This window comes from Saccopteryx leptura, chromosome 4 (genome assembly GCF_036850995.1).
Source record: "Saccopteryx leptura isolate mSacLep1 chromosome 4, mSacLep1_pri_phased_curated, whole genome shotgun sequence".
Lineage (NCBI taxonomy): Eukaryota > Metazoa > Chordata > Mammalia > Chiroptera > Emballonuridae > Saccopteryx > Saccopteryx leptura.
The window spans coordinates 199,011,725-199,027,025 of NC_089506.1; the positions used below are offsets into that span (position 1 = coordinate 199,011,725).

At 50.4% G+C, this 15,301-nt stretch overlaps 1 protein-coding gene across 6 annotated transcripts in view; it reads left to right on the forward strand.

The window, feature by feature from the left end:
* SYT17 (synaptotagmin 17) overlaps window positions 1–15,301 on the forward strand; it is a 78,919-nt gene that overhangs the window by 6,441 nt on the left and 57,177 nt on the right. For all 6 annotated transcript variants that reach the window (XM_066382529.1, XM_066382531.1, XM_066382528.1 and 3 more), the window contains 2 exons: window positions 7,805–7,953; window positions 9,359–9,978. In XM_066382529.1, the coding sequence (XP_066238626.1) occupies window positions 7,806–7,953; window positions 9,359–9,978 (768 nt within the window). In that variant the 5' untranslated portion in view covers window position 7,805. The remainder of the gene's footprint in view (window positions 1–7,804; window positions 7,954–9,358; window positions 9,979–15,301) is intronic.

Below are 15,301 nucleotides of genomic sequence, written 5' to 3' on the forward strand. Positions count from 1 at the left end.
CTAGTTTATTGAATAGGACTTAAGAGTGCTTGATACCTGGTTGGCCATCTTAAGTAAGAGTCTTTTTACCCTGTTTTTGTTTTGGTTTCTTATCTGTAAAGTGGGAACAGTAGTAGGACTTATTTTATAGGGCTGTTGCTAGAGTAATGAGATATGCCCATACCATGGTTATCACAGTAAGTATTCATTTCTGTCATGATAGGAAGGAATTCTTTAAACTGATATAAAGGTGATGGTAAGGCACTCTCCCATTATTCGTGGGTGTAGCCCAAATCCTGCAGATGTGTGTAGAGTTAAAATGTTTGGTGAAATCAATTTACTAATCAAGAACTCAGTCCCATTTTCCAATACCCTATGTGGCTGAGGTTGGCTTATTCTATCTGATGTTCTTTCTTTCTTTCTTTCTTTCTTTCTTTCTTTCTTTCTTTCTTTCTTTCTTTCTTTCTTTTCTTTCTCTCTCTCTCTCTCTCTCTCTCTCTCTCTCCCTTCCTTCCTTCCTTCCTTCCTTCCTTCCTTCCTTCCTCTCTTTCTCTTTCTTTCTTTCTTTCTTTCTTTCTTTCTTTCTTTCTTTCTTTCTTTCTTTCTCTCTTTCTCTCTTTCTCTCTTTCACTCTTTCACTCTTTCTTTCTTCTCTTTCTTTCTTTCTTTCTTTCTCTCTCTCTTTCTTTCTCTCTTTCTTTCTTTTTTTTGTTTTGTTTTTTGGAGAGAGGCAAGGAGAGGGGAGAGGGAGACAGAGAGACAGGAACATCAAGCTGTCCCTGTATGTCTCCTGACACAGGATGGATCCAGCAACCTCTGTGCTTCGGGATGACCCTCTAACCAACTGAGCTATCTGGTCAGGGCATAATTTAAAGAGACAGAGAAAGGAAGGGAGAGAGAGGGGAGAGGGTAGGAAATTATTTATTTATTGTTCCACTTAATTGTGCATTCATTGGTTGCTTCCCCTGTGTGCCCTGACGGGAGATTGAACCCACAACTTTGTCGATGCTCTAACTGACTGAGCTAATCAGCCAGAGCTTGGTGTCTGTTTGTTAAGCCACCCGTAGAAGAATGCCAGCTCTGTGAGGGCAGGGTTTTTATCTGTCTTACTCCAAAAAATCGTTGACCAACTAACTCACCTACAGACCGAAATTGAATCCTGGAAGTGCCAATCATCTAATTGAAAAGTTAATTTCGGCCCTGGCCGGTTGGCTCAGTGGTAGAGCATCGGCCTGGCGTGCAGGAGTCCCGGGATCGATTCCCGGCCAGGGCACACAGGAGAAGCGCCCATCTGCTTCTCCACCCCTCCCCCTCTCCTTCCTCTCTGTCTCTCTCTTCCCCTCCCGCAGCCGAGGCTCCATTGGAGCAAAGATGGCCCGGGCACTGAGGATGGCTCTGTGACCTCTGTCTCAGGTGCTAGAATGGCTCTGGTCGAAACAGAGCGATGCCCCAGATGGGCAGAGCATCGCCCCCTGGTGGGCATGCCGGGTAGATCCTGGTCAGGCGCATGTGGGAGTCTGACTGCCTCCCCGTTTCCAGCTTCGGAAAAATGCAAAAAAAAAAAAGAAAAGTTAATTTCAGTTTCTTTGGTAGTTATTTCTTGAGTGTGGCCTGCAGGCACCCTGGGACACACAGGCTTGACAGAGTGCTGTTACCGTGCTCAGGGGATTTAAAATCTAATATTGGAGGTAAGGCGAGTACATGATCCAGTTGCCCCCTACAGCTGTGCATTCACGCCCTGCACACCCATATGATCCTGCGTGGAGTTTTTTAATGGAAAAATCCAGGGATAATGGCTTCAGTCATAGGTGGATTCAGAGTCTTGAATGATGTCATGGGCATGCATGCATGTGCTCTGTCCTTTTCTTTCTGTTTCTTTTATATTGGCCTCAATCTTAAGCTTGCTTTTTCTTTGCCTCATTCTTTTTTTTTTTTTTTTTTTTTTTTAAGTAAGAGAGAGAGAAAGAGAGTGAGAGGGACAGACAGGGACAGACTGACAGACTAGAAAGGAGAAGTGAGAAGTGTCAGTTCTTCATTGCGACACCTTAGTTGTTCATTGATTGCTTTCTCATATGTGCCTTGACTGAGGGCTCCAGCAGACCGAGTGACCTCTTGCTCAAGCCAGAGACCATGAGGTCATGTCTATGATCCCACACTCAAGCCAGCGACCTAGTGCTCAAGCTGGTGAGCCTGGGCTCAAGCCAGATGAGCTCGCGCTCAAGCCGGTGACCTTGGGGTTTTGAACCTGGCTCCTCAGCCTCCCAGGCCAATGCTCTGTCCACTGCACCACCACAGGTCAGGCTGCCTCATTCTTAACAGCAGCAAAAGCACCAGAGAAGGCTCTCATTGCCCTGGCTTGGTGTAAATGTGCCAGTCACCTGATGCAATCACTTTTGCTTGGAGGAAATGGTGCTAGGGTCATTCCTGGGTTGACTGACCATCCTGGAACCATGGACAGGGTCATTCCCACCTGAAACACATGAACTAAGCCAGTAAAACAGAGGTTGGCACTCTTTTCCTGTAAAGGGCCAGATAGTAACTATTTCAGCCTCATGGGCTTTAGAGTCTGTTACAACTAGTCAATTCTGTCATTGTAGTGCGTTAGCAACCACAATCCATATGTTAATGAATGGGCGTGGCTGTGTTCTAGTAACACTTCCTGTACAAAGTCAGGCAGTGGGTTTGGCCCCCTCGTTTGCTGACCTTTGTAATAGACAATTCAGGCACTGTAACTGGATCCAGGACAGACAAGCACTATGAACAGACACTACAGATCGGGAAAGTGGCGGGGATTGTGGGAAATAAACCTGCCAGCTCAGATAATGAAGGGTCTGGAATGCCAGATTAAGGAATTTGGATTTTTTTTTTGAACCAGTAGAGACCCCAGTGGCCACTATCTGTTTGCCCCAGACACCCAGAGGGAGTGTTACAGATGCACAGCCCCTGAATCGGATGACAGTGGCACTTTGACCAGGCTGCTGACCCTTTGGGCAAGCAGAGGACTTTCGTGGGGGAAATGGGTGGGGCCAGTGGTGGGATTCAGCTGGTTTGCACCTGTTTGGCAGAACCTTTTGGGTTTTTTTTTGTTGTTGTTGTTTTGGGTTTTTTAGCGAGAGAGACAGAGAGAGGGACAGATGGGGACAGACAGACAGGAAGGAAGAGAGAGAAGAAGCATCAATTCATCATTGCGGCACCTTAGTTGTTCACTGATTGCTTTCTTATATGGGCCTTCACCTGGAGGTCTACAGCTGAGCGAGTGACCTTGGGCTTCAAGCCAGTGACCATGGGGTCATATCTATGATCCCACTCTCAAGCCAGCGATCCCACACTCAAGCCGATGACCTTGCGCTCAAGCTGGTGAGCCTGTGCTCAAACTGGATGAGTCTTTGCTCCAGCTGGCAACCTCAGAGTTTTGAACCTGGGTCTTCTGCATCCCAGGCCGACACTCTGTTCACTGCACCACCACCTGGTCAGGCCGGATACATATTTTTTTTGTTGAGTTTTAGCCGGTTGTTAAAATGGCACTTGTAATCAGGGTTCTCTCTAAGGTGGGTGCCTGGGCAGCTGCCCATTGTGGAAGTCACAAATTTACATTCCTTGCTCTTTTTTAACATTATTGGTGCAACAGTATATTCTAAGCACCCATAGTAATGTTCATTCTGTCCATAGGTGAAAAAATTGCAGGTGAGGATGCCAATCAAGAAGCAATATGGGCCCTGGCCGGTTGGCTCAGCGGTAGAGCGTCGGCCTAGCGTGCGGAGGACCCGGGTTCGATTCCCGGCCAGGGCACACAGGAGAAGCGCTCATTTGCTTCTCCACCCCTCCGCCGCGCTTTCCTCTCTGTCTCTCTCTTCCCCTCCCGCAGCCGAGGCTCCATTGGAGCAAAGATGGCCCGGGCGCTGGGGATGGCTCTGTGGCCTCTGCCTCAGGCGGTAGAGTGGCTCTGGTCGCAACATGGCGACGCCCAGGATGGGCAGAGCATCGCCCCCTGGTGGGCAGATCGTTGCCCCATGGTGGGCGTGCCGGGTGGATCCCGGTCGGGCGCATGCGGGAGTCTGTCTAACTGTCTCTCCCTGTTTCCAGCTTCAGAAAAATGAAAAAAAAAAAAAAAAAAAAAGCAATATGGACAAATCTTAAATAACAGTTTTATTGGTTTTTGTCAGGTATTTAACATATTTTTATTAATATTGTTAAACTCTTTCTTATAATCTAGTTTTGTGTACCTCTTTTATTGTTCTTAAGTATTAAATGCATGAAATAATAAATTACCAATCGGTATATATTTTTTTATAGTTTAAACGGTCATTAGGGCAGAGAACGAGTTGTTAAATTATTTGAATCCCACACTGGGTGGGACCCTCTAGGGAGACTGTTCTTTTGGTTTCGCCACAGACAGAGAAGGGGGCTGGGTACTTCCTGGCAGAGCCAACACACCACACCCCTTCGGGTGGCGCCATGCACTGGGGGGTTATTATAAGTGGCACCACCTAGAACTGTGCCGCCTGCAGCCTCACAGCTGTACCTGACCTTCGTTGCTTCCCAGGATGAACCCGGTCTTCCCTGAGTCCTGGGTGTCACTTAGTGTGATTTTGGCACTTGACATAGTGCGAAATGTTAAGAGAAACCTGTAAAGGGGAAGCGGGTTAAGTCATTCAGAAGGCGGTTTACTGCTTATGCTTTCCCTGGATTTATTTACCAAGTGGGCAGTTGTCTGTTATCAAACAGGCAGGGGGTAGAAATGTCAAGCGTACAGGCTTTGCAATGCTGTTCCTGCTGTGACATTTGAGCCCAGAACCACAGGGGTTGCAGATGACATGGCTGTTGTGTGGGGGCACAGCATTGACTGTCACATGTGCTTTCTATAGTGTGGGTCCCCAGCTCTCCTCGGCTGGGCTGGCCTGCTGAGGGTCAGGAAAACTGTACAATCCAGCTGGCTCCTTTGGGGGCAATACCAGAAAAGCCCCCATTTGAAGAGTGAATTAAAGTCAGGTAATTTGTCCAACAAGCACGTGTTGAGTACCTACTGTGTATAAAGCTCTTCAGGCCTTGGAGGGGAGGCCCAGCTCAGAAGTGTGGAGCTGTGATCCAGAGCCTGGCATTGCTGGACTCATTTGGAGTTCTGCAACATTTAACAGTGGCACAGATTAATTATTCATTCTTCCCCCCGCTCTGTCTCGGGCCTACTTCCTCCACCTTTAAAGGGGGCCAGGTTATTAATAACAACTAACTCCCAGATTGTTTTAAGGATGAAATTAGCCTGACCAATGGTGGCACAGCAGATAGAGCGTTGACCTCAGATGCTGAGGTCCCAGGTTTGAGACCTCGAGGTTGCTGGCTTGGGTGCAGGCTTGAGCACGGGGTGACTGCCTTGAGTGTGGGATCATTTACATGAACCCATAGTCGCTGGCTTGAACCCAAGGGTCACTGGCTTGAAGCCCAAGGTTGCTGGCTTGAGCAAGGGATCACTGGTTCAGCTTGAGCCCCCTGGTCAGGGCATGTATGAGAAAGCAATCAGTGAACAACTAAAGTGCCACAACTGTGGGTTGATGCTTCTCGTGTTTCTCTCTTCCCTTCTCTCTTTCTCTCCACACCCCCCCCCCATTCTCTCTCTCTCGCTCACTCTCGCTTGCTCTTACTAAAAAAAAAAAGGTGAAATTAGTTGGTTGACATAGAGCATTTAGCCCAGTGCCTGGCACATAGCAGGCACTCAGCACCTGGTACCTTTGATCATAGTAAGTACGTATCCCACCATTAAGAAGAATACCCTGCTATAGGAAGGGTGATAAGACATGCAGTCAGATCATTGTGGCGCAAGACAAATGGGATAAGAACCACAAGAAGGGTGTATTCATTCATTCATTCATCACTGAGAAAATAAATGAGGAATACCCCAGATGTGCCAGGTTCTAAGGCTTGGTTGGCAGTACTGAATAGGACAGATCCTGTCATTACCCCTATGGAGCTGTGGCTTGGTGTCAGGTGCAGAAGAGAAGCAAGCACGCCACAACTAACGATGAGTTATGTGCAATGTCAAAGAGGGACAAAAGCAGATACAGGGATAAGGGCTGAAGGGGGTGGGAGGAGGTGCTAGGGACAGGGTGGGGCTTCTCTAAGCAGATGCTATTAAAGTTGACACCTGAATGATGACAAGAAACCAAATAGGTGAAAGGGCCTGGAAGAGCATTCTGGGCAGATGGAACAGTGTGACTCGGGATGTTGGAGGCAGGGCAGGAAGGCCTGGTGGTGGCAGAGGAGGAAGGGATGGTTTAGGCTTAAACTGGTCCTGTGTCTGAGAGGACTCGGCCAAGGCTTCAGGACCGATGGCATGTAAGCTGATCCTTGGAGGCTGGATAGCACTTCACAGGTGGAGGTGACTGCTGCAGAGGTGTGACAACCAGGAGACAGGTCCTACAGATGGAGGTGCTCCAATGGCCGGAACATTTGGTTCTGCCTTCCTTGGAAGATGCTATAGCTTTCATTTAAGGGAGAGCAAGAAGAATGATTGGTACCGTGTACTCCCATTTCTGTGCCCATCCCTTCCTCCCCACCCCCACGTCATCTGCTGTGTTCACCTTCTAGGGACCGGGAGGCAGGCAAGGACTGTGCGTTCCCCTCCTTGTAACATCTCGGGTCTTGTCCTCTCTGTGACCCTTATATCACTTTGGAAGAACATCAGATTCATCTCATTTCATGCACAGGATGCAGCGGAAGATCTCAGAGAATTCAAAACTTGCATTTTTCAGGACTGGTTTCCCTGCAGGCTTAAATGTCAAGCCAGGGGGATGCAGTCACACAATCTATCAATCCACAGCTGTGATAGCTTGGGGTGTGTTATTAGCAACATCCATCTCACACCCGGCTGGCTGCTTTGCCAGCTTTGGTACTCTCCTTTTCCCTCCCTCCAGCATCCTAACCTAGTAGCCTATGGATATTGGGGGAATCTTAAAGCCACTCTGTTGTAATAATACTAGCTAAAATGTACTGAGCACCTACCAACGACATACCAAACACTGTTCTAAGCATTTTATATGTGTGACCTCATTCAGTGTTCATAGCGACCATGCAAGGTAGGCACTATTATTATTCCCATTTTACAGATGAGGAGATGGGGGCACAGAGAAAGGAAGGGACTTGCCCAAGGTCACCCAGCCAGGGTTCAAATCCAGAGGTTGTGCTCTTTAATTACTACTCTGTATCTCTCCACTCTCTCACTCAGTGCTTTTCATTTTTGCATTAGGAGCATGTTGAATCGTGCCTGCTGCTAATTCAGAGCTGTTTCTTTACATCAAACTATTGCTTTTCAATCATTGATTCTCGAGACCATTTTATAGCTCTAGCCCTGCCACTCAAACAATCCTTGAGTGATGTTGTTGTAGGATATTTTAAAAATATGTTATAGACATAGTGACTGTTGAAATAGCAGAACATTTCTCCCCAAGAGCCACTTGCAGAAGTTGGGAGGCACATGAACAGTCACATGGTTCCTCCCAGACTGAAGATCGACAGGTCTTCTCTTGATTTAATCAAAGTGGTGCCCCCATGTGGCCATATTATGAGTAAGTTTTTATTTTCTTCCTCCAGCCCCAGCTTCGACTGACATCTAAACTGGGAAACATTCATTCACATCATTTTACATTTCTGTGAAAAAAAGCAAGACATTATTGAGAATTTAGGGTTACCACACAATTTCAAATTTGGATTATTCCAAGTTGCATAAATTAGGCCTGAGAGCTCTTTCCTCATGGGCCTATTCTCCAAGGGACAGAGATGCCAGCCAGCTCCTGGGGATTCTTTGACAACCACTGAGACCTCTTCCCTCCCATAGAATGGCCAGCCGGAGCAGTGACAAGGACGGGGACTCTGTCCACACAGCCAGTGACGTCCCGCTGACCCCACGAACCAACTCCCCAGATCGGAGATGCTCGTCCTCAGACACATCGAGGTCTACGTACAGCCTGACCCGGAGGATTTCAAGTAAGCACCTCTGCTGTGGCTGGGGGTCCTGGCTCGAGCAGGCCTGTGCTGCAGAGTCCGTGAATTAAAGTCCCATTAGCTGGGTCCCCGGGACAGGGGGAAAGCTGGTTCTCCCAGACACTCAGCAGCACCCCCCAAGGAAAGATGTGAAGGAAAAGGCTGCCCCCAGGAAGGGGGCAGAGCAGGATGACAGTCCAGGAGACAGGATGACAGAGAGATCGGGACAGTGTGACAGAAGTGCACCTGATTTCTGCCGAGCTCAGTCAGAGGCGATCACTTCGATTTTTGTTTTTACTAGTCACGTCTCATTGAATTGGCTCGATTGATTGACATTGAGCATATGTCATTTCAGACCCCAAAAGGTGAGTGTTACCGTCTCATATAGCAAAGCTTGCAAATTCTAGTGACTCCAGGGTCCAGGTGGATTGTGTCAGTAACCAAGTACAGAGGGCTGGTTAGAGGTAAATATCACCCTAATGTAGTGACCAATGGCAACTGACTCTCAGCCTTGAGAGGTACGAGGGCAGGGTGGGGACTGTGGCTGTTTGGGAAGCTAATGCCCTGTTGAAAGCGGCAGCTGCTACTCTGCTGTAGCCGTCTGGGATTGTGGGCCCAGTGTTGCCTGAATTTTCTAAGGAGAAACTGGCAATCTGGGTTTTCATATGACACTTTCTTACTTTTAAACCCAAATAAAATGTGTCTATGGGTCAAATTTGGCCCACAGGCCCCCTAGTTTGTCCCCTCTGATATATAATGTGTGTGTTTGACCAAATGGCATGCATGATTTGGGTGGGGAGGAGGAAGGAGGGTGAAGCACAAGAACTCCTTGAATAGGATCCTTGAAGAAGTACAATAGGTACTTTAAGATAAGTGCCATTATTGGCTCCATTTCAGAGATGGGAAAACTGAGTCCCAGAGTCTAAGAAATGTGCCCAGAGTCACATGGCTCATTACTACTGAGTAGCCAAGTTGGAAGTGGACCCAAGCACTCTGGCCTCAGAGTCCGCTCTGAAAGCAGAGGCAGTGTAGGGTAATGGTTAGAGTCGAGTCTCAGGGCCATGCAGGCCAGGCTTGACCCCTGACTCCTCCTTTGAATAGTTGGTGACTTTTGACAAGTTACTTCAAGTTTCTGTTTCCTCATCTGTAAAATGGCCCCGGGGGTTGAAATAGGCATTAGCTATTATCTTGTGAAGATGGGATGACTTGATATATGCAATGCATTTGGAACATGCTGCCTCTCAGAGAATAAATAAGAGGCTTTCCCGCACGGAGAGCACATGGCAAAGAGCATTATGAAGCAGAGTGGACGCTGTGAGAATCTGGAGAATGTTGCCCATCCCATGAGGTGGCCCACGGCCCGCCCCCTATGTGGAGGTGTTCACTGTTATTTCTGGTGGCTCTTTAGGTCTTGAGTCCAGACGACCTAGCTCCCCACTCATCGATATTAAACCCATCGAGTTTGGTGTCCTCGGCGCCAAGAAGGAGCCCATCCAGCCCTCGGTGCTCAGACGGACCTACACCCCTGACGACTATTTCCGAAAGTTCGAGCCTCGGCTGTACTCCCTCGACTGCAACAGCGATGATGTGGACTTTCTGACGGACGAGGAGATCCTGTCCAAGTACCAGCTGGGCATGCTGCACTTCAGCACCCAGTACGACCTGCTGCACAACCACCTGACGGTGCGGGTGATTGAGGCCCGGGACCTGCCGCCCCCCATCGCCCACGACGGCTCGCGACAGGACATGGCGCACTCAAACCCCTATGTCAAGATCTGCCTCCTGCCAGACCAGAAGAACTCTAAGCAGACGGGGGTCAAACGCAAGACCCAGAAGCCCGTGTTTGAGGAGCGCTACACCTTCGAGATCCCCTTCCTAGAAGCACAGAGGAGGACCCTGCTCCTCACCGTGGTGGATTTCGATAAGTTCTCACGCCACTGTGTTATTGGGAAGGTGTCCGTGCCTCTGTGCGAGGTTGACCTGGTGAAAGGCGGGCACTGGTGGAAGGCGCTGATTCCCAGTTCCCAGGTAAGGGGGGGGGGGAGTTCGTGGTGTCTTATGGGAGTTTTTGTTTTTGTATTCGTTTTTTTGTAACAGAGACAGAGAGAGGGACAGACAGGAAGGGAGAGAGATGAGAAGAAGCATCAATTCTTCGTTGCAGCTCCTTAGTCTCCTTAGTTGCTCATTGATTGCTTTCTCATATGTGCCTTCACCCAGGGGGCTACAGCAGACCGAGTGACCCCTTGCTCAAGCCAGCAACCTTGGACTCAAGCCAGAGACCTTTGGGCTCAAGCCAGTGACCATGGGGTCATGTCTATTATCCCATACTCAAGCTAGCAACCCCGGGCTCAAGCCAGCGACCTCGGGGTCTCGAACCTGGGTCCTCCATGTCCCAGTCTGATGCTCGATCCATTGCGCCACCGCCTGGTTAGGCGCCATTTTTTTTCTTAATGAGGACTTTTATTTTATTATTAAAAAATTGTAATGTATTTTTAAGACTTTTTATTTTGAAATAATTTCTACTTACAGGAAGTTGCAGTCACAGAAAAGAGTCTCTCCATGTACCTTTCTTCCAGCAATTCCCGCGACAGACCTTACACAGCCAGAATATATTAGCAACACTGAGAAATTGATGTAGGAGGCTAAACTATAGATCTTACTCAGTTTTCATGCCCACTGCTCTTTGTGTGTGTGTGGGCGGGTATACCAATATGAAATTGTATCACATATATAGGTTCATGTAACTACCATCACCCTGGGAACTCTTCCATCATTGATGTTAGGTTATTTAATAAGGAGAATGATTGTCCTGGGTATAAAGCTATCAGTCATCTTGACTTTCAGAAATGATTTGGGAAAAATAAAATGAGAGCTGAAGAACAGGATGACAGATGGATGTTTTCCAGGCGAATTGTGAGATTTCAGCTCAGGTAATGCAGTCAGCTGCTTGAGAAGCCACCCATGGGCCAGGCTTTGTCCCAGTGGCTGTTAGAGTCCCTCCCTCCCTTGGGCATTCTGTGGGCTGAAGGGGGACAGTGCACCCACTGTGGGTGCAGGATGTGGGAGCCCAAGGGAAGGAGAAGACCAGCCAGCAGAGGCCAGGCTAGCCCATCTGTGCTGCAGACAACAGTCCTGTATGATGTGGGCGGGGTTATGTTGCATCAAACACACCATGGTGCTTCTCAAAGCTGAGCCCGGCTGCCCAGGGATTTAATGACCCAGTGCCACACTGGGGCACAGATTTTACACATGAGGACTGGAGGGGCTGCCCCACTGTCAGAGTGGATGGGTCGGGGCACATCTTCAGAAATAGGAGATTTCACCACCTCTTAGTTTGGATTCCCTGAGAAGACCCCGAGGCCAGGGAAGTCATTCTTTAGGGATGTGACACCAGAGGCAACACCAGGAGGAAGTGGGAAGGTCACATAAAGGATGCATTTCAGGGCTGCTACCACGGTGGGTGACTGGAGTTGAAACCTGCTGGAAAAACTGGGAGCCAGGGTCAGACACATGCCTAAGTGTCTTTCCAGCTGAGGGGCGGCGAACCTGGGGTTTCACACTCCGGCCACTATCAGCTGTTGGGGGACATGGGAGTCTTATTCCCTGGCAGTCCTGGCCTGTAACACAGTCAGATAAAGAGACCTTTGACATCCATGGAGGCACAAAGAACTGCATTTGCTGTCAGCTAGACACAGTCCGTGTGCACTGCCGTAGCTGTGGCCAGGAGACAGTGGGCAAGGTGGTGACAGTGCTGTCATCCCAAATCCTCCTTCTCGTCACGTGGTCAGGCTATGCTGCATGCTTTCCGTGCATCCTCCTCAGTGGTTGGTGTCACTGGGTTTTCAACTGTCGAGAAAGTTACAGTTGAGGGAGGGAGACCCTCTCAACAAAATGCCGTCTTTATGGCCACGCTGCATGCTTCACATCAGAGGTACTGAAATCGCACCTTTTCAGCAGAGCCTTCTGCCCTCCTTTGGTTCTCCCGAATGCTGAGGCCACGCGAGGACCTGGGCGTGGGTGTGTTCAGGCGCTGATCCCGGGAGGCCGGAGGGAGGACTAAGGGGAAGGGCGCAAGGTGGGAACATCAGTTGGCAGTGGTGGTTCTCAAAGTCTCCATTCTGGCAACAAAGTTGGGGTGGGCTCTGCCCTGGTGCGCTGGCCGGGCGGGCTCCCCAAACCTCACAGAAGGGCTGGGGCAGAAAAGAGAAAGCGGCCCACTGAGCGGAGGCCACAGCCGGCTGGACCCCGGGAGCGTCCGTGGCCGACGCCAGAGCCCACGCCGCTGCCTCGCCCTGTGTACGTGCCTCCAGCGTGGGTACCCATGTCCCCTTCTCCCGCTTTATTTTTCTCCATGGCATTTGTTGTCATACCTTCCAGGCGTCCCCAAACTACGGCCCGCGGGCCGCAATGCAGCCCCCTGAGGCCATTTATCCAGCCCCCACTGCACTTCTGGAAGGGGCACCTCTTTCATTGGTGGTCAGTGAGAGGAGCACTGTATTTGGCAGCCCTCCAATGGTCTGAGGGACAGTGAACTGGCCCCTGTGTAAAAAGTTTGGAGACCCCTGCACCTGTCAGGGTCTGTCTTCCATGCTCGTAGGTAAACCCCACAAGGGCAGGGATGTTGTTTCCTTTGTTCCCCGACACCTAGAACAGAGCCTGGCATGTGGTATGCGCAGGGATAGTTGTTGAGTGAATGAAGGATGGAAGGAAGAAAGGCTTCCCCAAAGTGAATTTCTTATTTTCCTTCTCCCTCCTTCCCCCTCTCACCCCTTCGTCTCCTTCTGTCCCTTCCTTTCTTTCTTTTTTCCCTTTTTTCTTCCTCCCTTCCTTCCCTCTTCCCTTCCTTCCTTCTCACACAAAGAAAGGCCCATGGAAACTGAGGGCCAGAGGACTCCTGTCTCCCGTCTAACTCGTGCTCTGGCACTGACGCTCCCTGCGTGCGAGGGCCGGTTAGTTGTCTGTGGTCAGGTTTCCTGGAAGCAGAGCTGGAGCTGGGAGTGTGGGTGTGGACTGGTTTCCTGGGGCTGCTGGGACAAAGCACCACAACCTGGGTGGCTTGAACCTCAGAAGTTCATTGTCTCGTAGTCCGGGGGCGAGGAGTCGAGGATCAAGGTGTTGGCAGGGCCTTGCTCCCTGACACCTGTAAGGGTCCTTCCTGCCCCTCTCTGGCTTCTGGTGGTGGCTGGCACAACGTGGTGTTTCTCGGCTTGAAGCTGCATCACCGCGATCTCTTCCTCTGTCGTCGCCTGTGTTCTCTGTGTGTGTCTGTGTCTCCTCTTTTTATAAGGGCACCAAGTGTTGTTGGGACAGGGGCCCACCCTGCTCCAGTATAACCTCATCTTAAATAATCACATCTTTTTCCAAATACAGTCACATTCTGAAGTACTGGGCATTCGGATATCAATCTATCTTTTCTGAGGGGGGGGGGAGGGGGTTACAATTCAACCAAAACAAGATGCAGGAGAAAACCCTCAGGGGAGGGACTGAAGCAGATTAGGTAAAGGGTGACAGCCAGGTGAGGGCATGGTGTCAGGTAGGGCCCAGCCTTAGCCTGATCAGTGCTGGGGAGGGGACTCGGGGCCCCAGGGCCCCGGGTACACTGCAGTGTTGTTCCTCCGTCAGACAGGAGAGTCAGTCACAGGTGGTGAGCCAGACTGGACATCTGACTTTCAGCACGGGCTACTTAAAGCTCTCTGCTGTGAACGGTGGTTCTGAGCCAGGGGCACTTTGGTGCCTCAGACAGTTGGCAGTGCTGGGAGACATTTTGGGTTTGGTGGCAGGGAGGTGCTAGGGGGTGGAGGGAGACTAGGGACGCCGCCACGCATCCTGCAAAGCACAGGACAGGCCCCGCCACAGAGATGAGGCAACCAGAGGCAGTGCTGAGTAGAGTGAGGCATCCTGCGTTGGGAGAATGGGACAAGGGAGGTTGGGGGACAGCAGCAGGATCTGCCAGACGGGCAGGGTGACAGCGGGGCTGGTCCCTGAAGGCTGCAGAGGGCTTTTCAGGGAGAGACAGTTTGGGGGGAGAGCCAAGGATGGAGGGCATGAGAGCAGATATCCAAAGAACTGCTTTGCTCTTCATTCTTTATGTGGAAAAGGAGATACTGATTCTGCACAAAAACGCACATCAAACACAGTAACCGGGCAGTGGAGACAGAAGACAGGGCCCCCCAGCCTGCGGTGCGCTGAGGCCGCTGTTGACCGTGGTTGGAGGCCAGCGTCTGCCTTCACAGTAACCGGGCAGTGGAGACAGAAGACAGAGCCCCCCAGCCCGCGGTGCGCTGAGGCCGCTGTTGACCGTGGTTGGAGGCCAGCGTCTGCCTTCACAGTAACCGGGCAGTGGAGACAGAAGACAGGGCCCCCCAGCCCGCGGTGCGCTGAGGCCGCTGTTGACCGTGGTTGGAGGCCAGCGTCTGCCTTCACAGTAACCGGGCAGTGGAGACAGAAGACAGGGCCCCCCAGCCCGCGGTGCGCTGAGGCCGCTGTTGACCGTGGTTGGAGGCCAGCGTCTGCCTTCACAGTAACCGGGCAGTGGAGACAGAAGACAGAGCCCCCCAGCCCGCGGTGCGCTGAGGCCGCTGTTGACCGTGGTTGGAGGCCAGCGTCTGCCTTCACCAGGCACTTGGTTGTCAGTTGAATGGGAGGGGAAGGTGCAGTTGGGTCGCGGGCTGGAAGCCAGACTGCACTTTCCTGTTTTCAGCCTGACTTCGTGGTGCACGGGGTCAGAGGAACTCTTAGGGTCTATTTCTAATTCTCTGCTTTGGAGAACCCGTGGTAGGGCCCGCATATAGGCATCCTCTGGCTCATGGTAGAATGTCCCAGACGTCCTGTGCCTTTGAACACTGTGCCTTTGATCTTGGCATTCAAAAAATTAGCAGCTAATGGAGCTACTGTATATTTTTTGGTCTCGTTGATAAAGCTTGGTTAAAAGATGATGGGAGTAAAGACAGAAATATGGAGCATGTGGTGTGATTGACGTAGGTGTCAGATCACACTGTTGCTAAGAGAGACTCTGCTCACCTAAGTGGACTGAAGTGAATTGATGCTGTGGCTGTTTAGAGGTGAGATCCATGTAGGTGTAACTCTTTTTATAAATTATTATTGTTTTTTCAAGAGAGAGAGAGAGAAGGAGAGACAGACAGACAACAGGAAGGGAGAGAGATGAGAAGCATCAACTCGTAGTTGCAGCCCCTTTAGTTGTTCATTGATTACTTTTTCATATGTGCCTCGACCAGGGGGCTATAACTGAGCCAGTGACCCCTTGCTCAAGCCAGTGACCTTGGGCTCCAAGCCAGTGACCTTTGGGCTCAAGCCAGCAACCATGGGGTCATGTCTGTGATCCCACACTCAA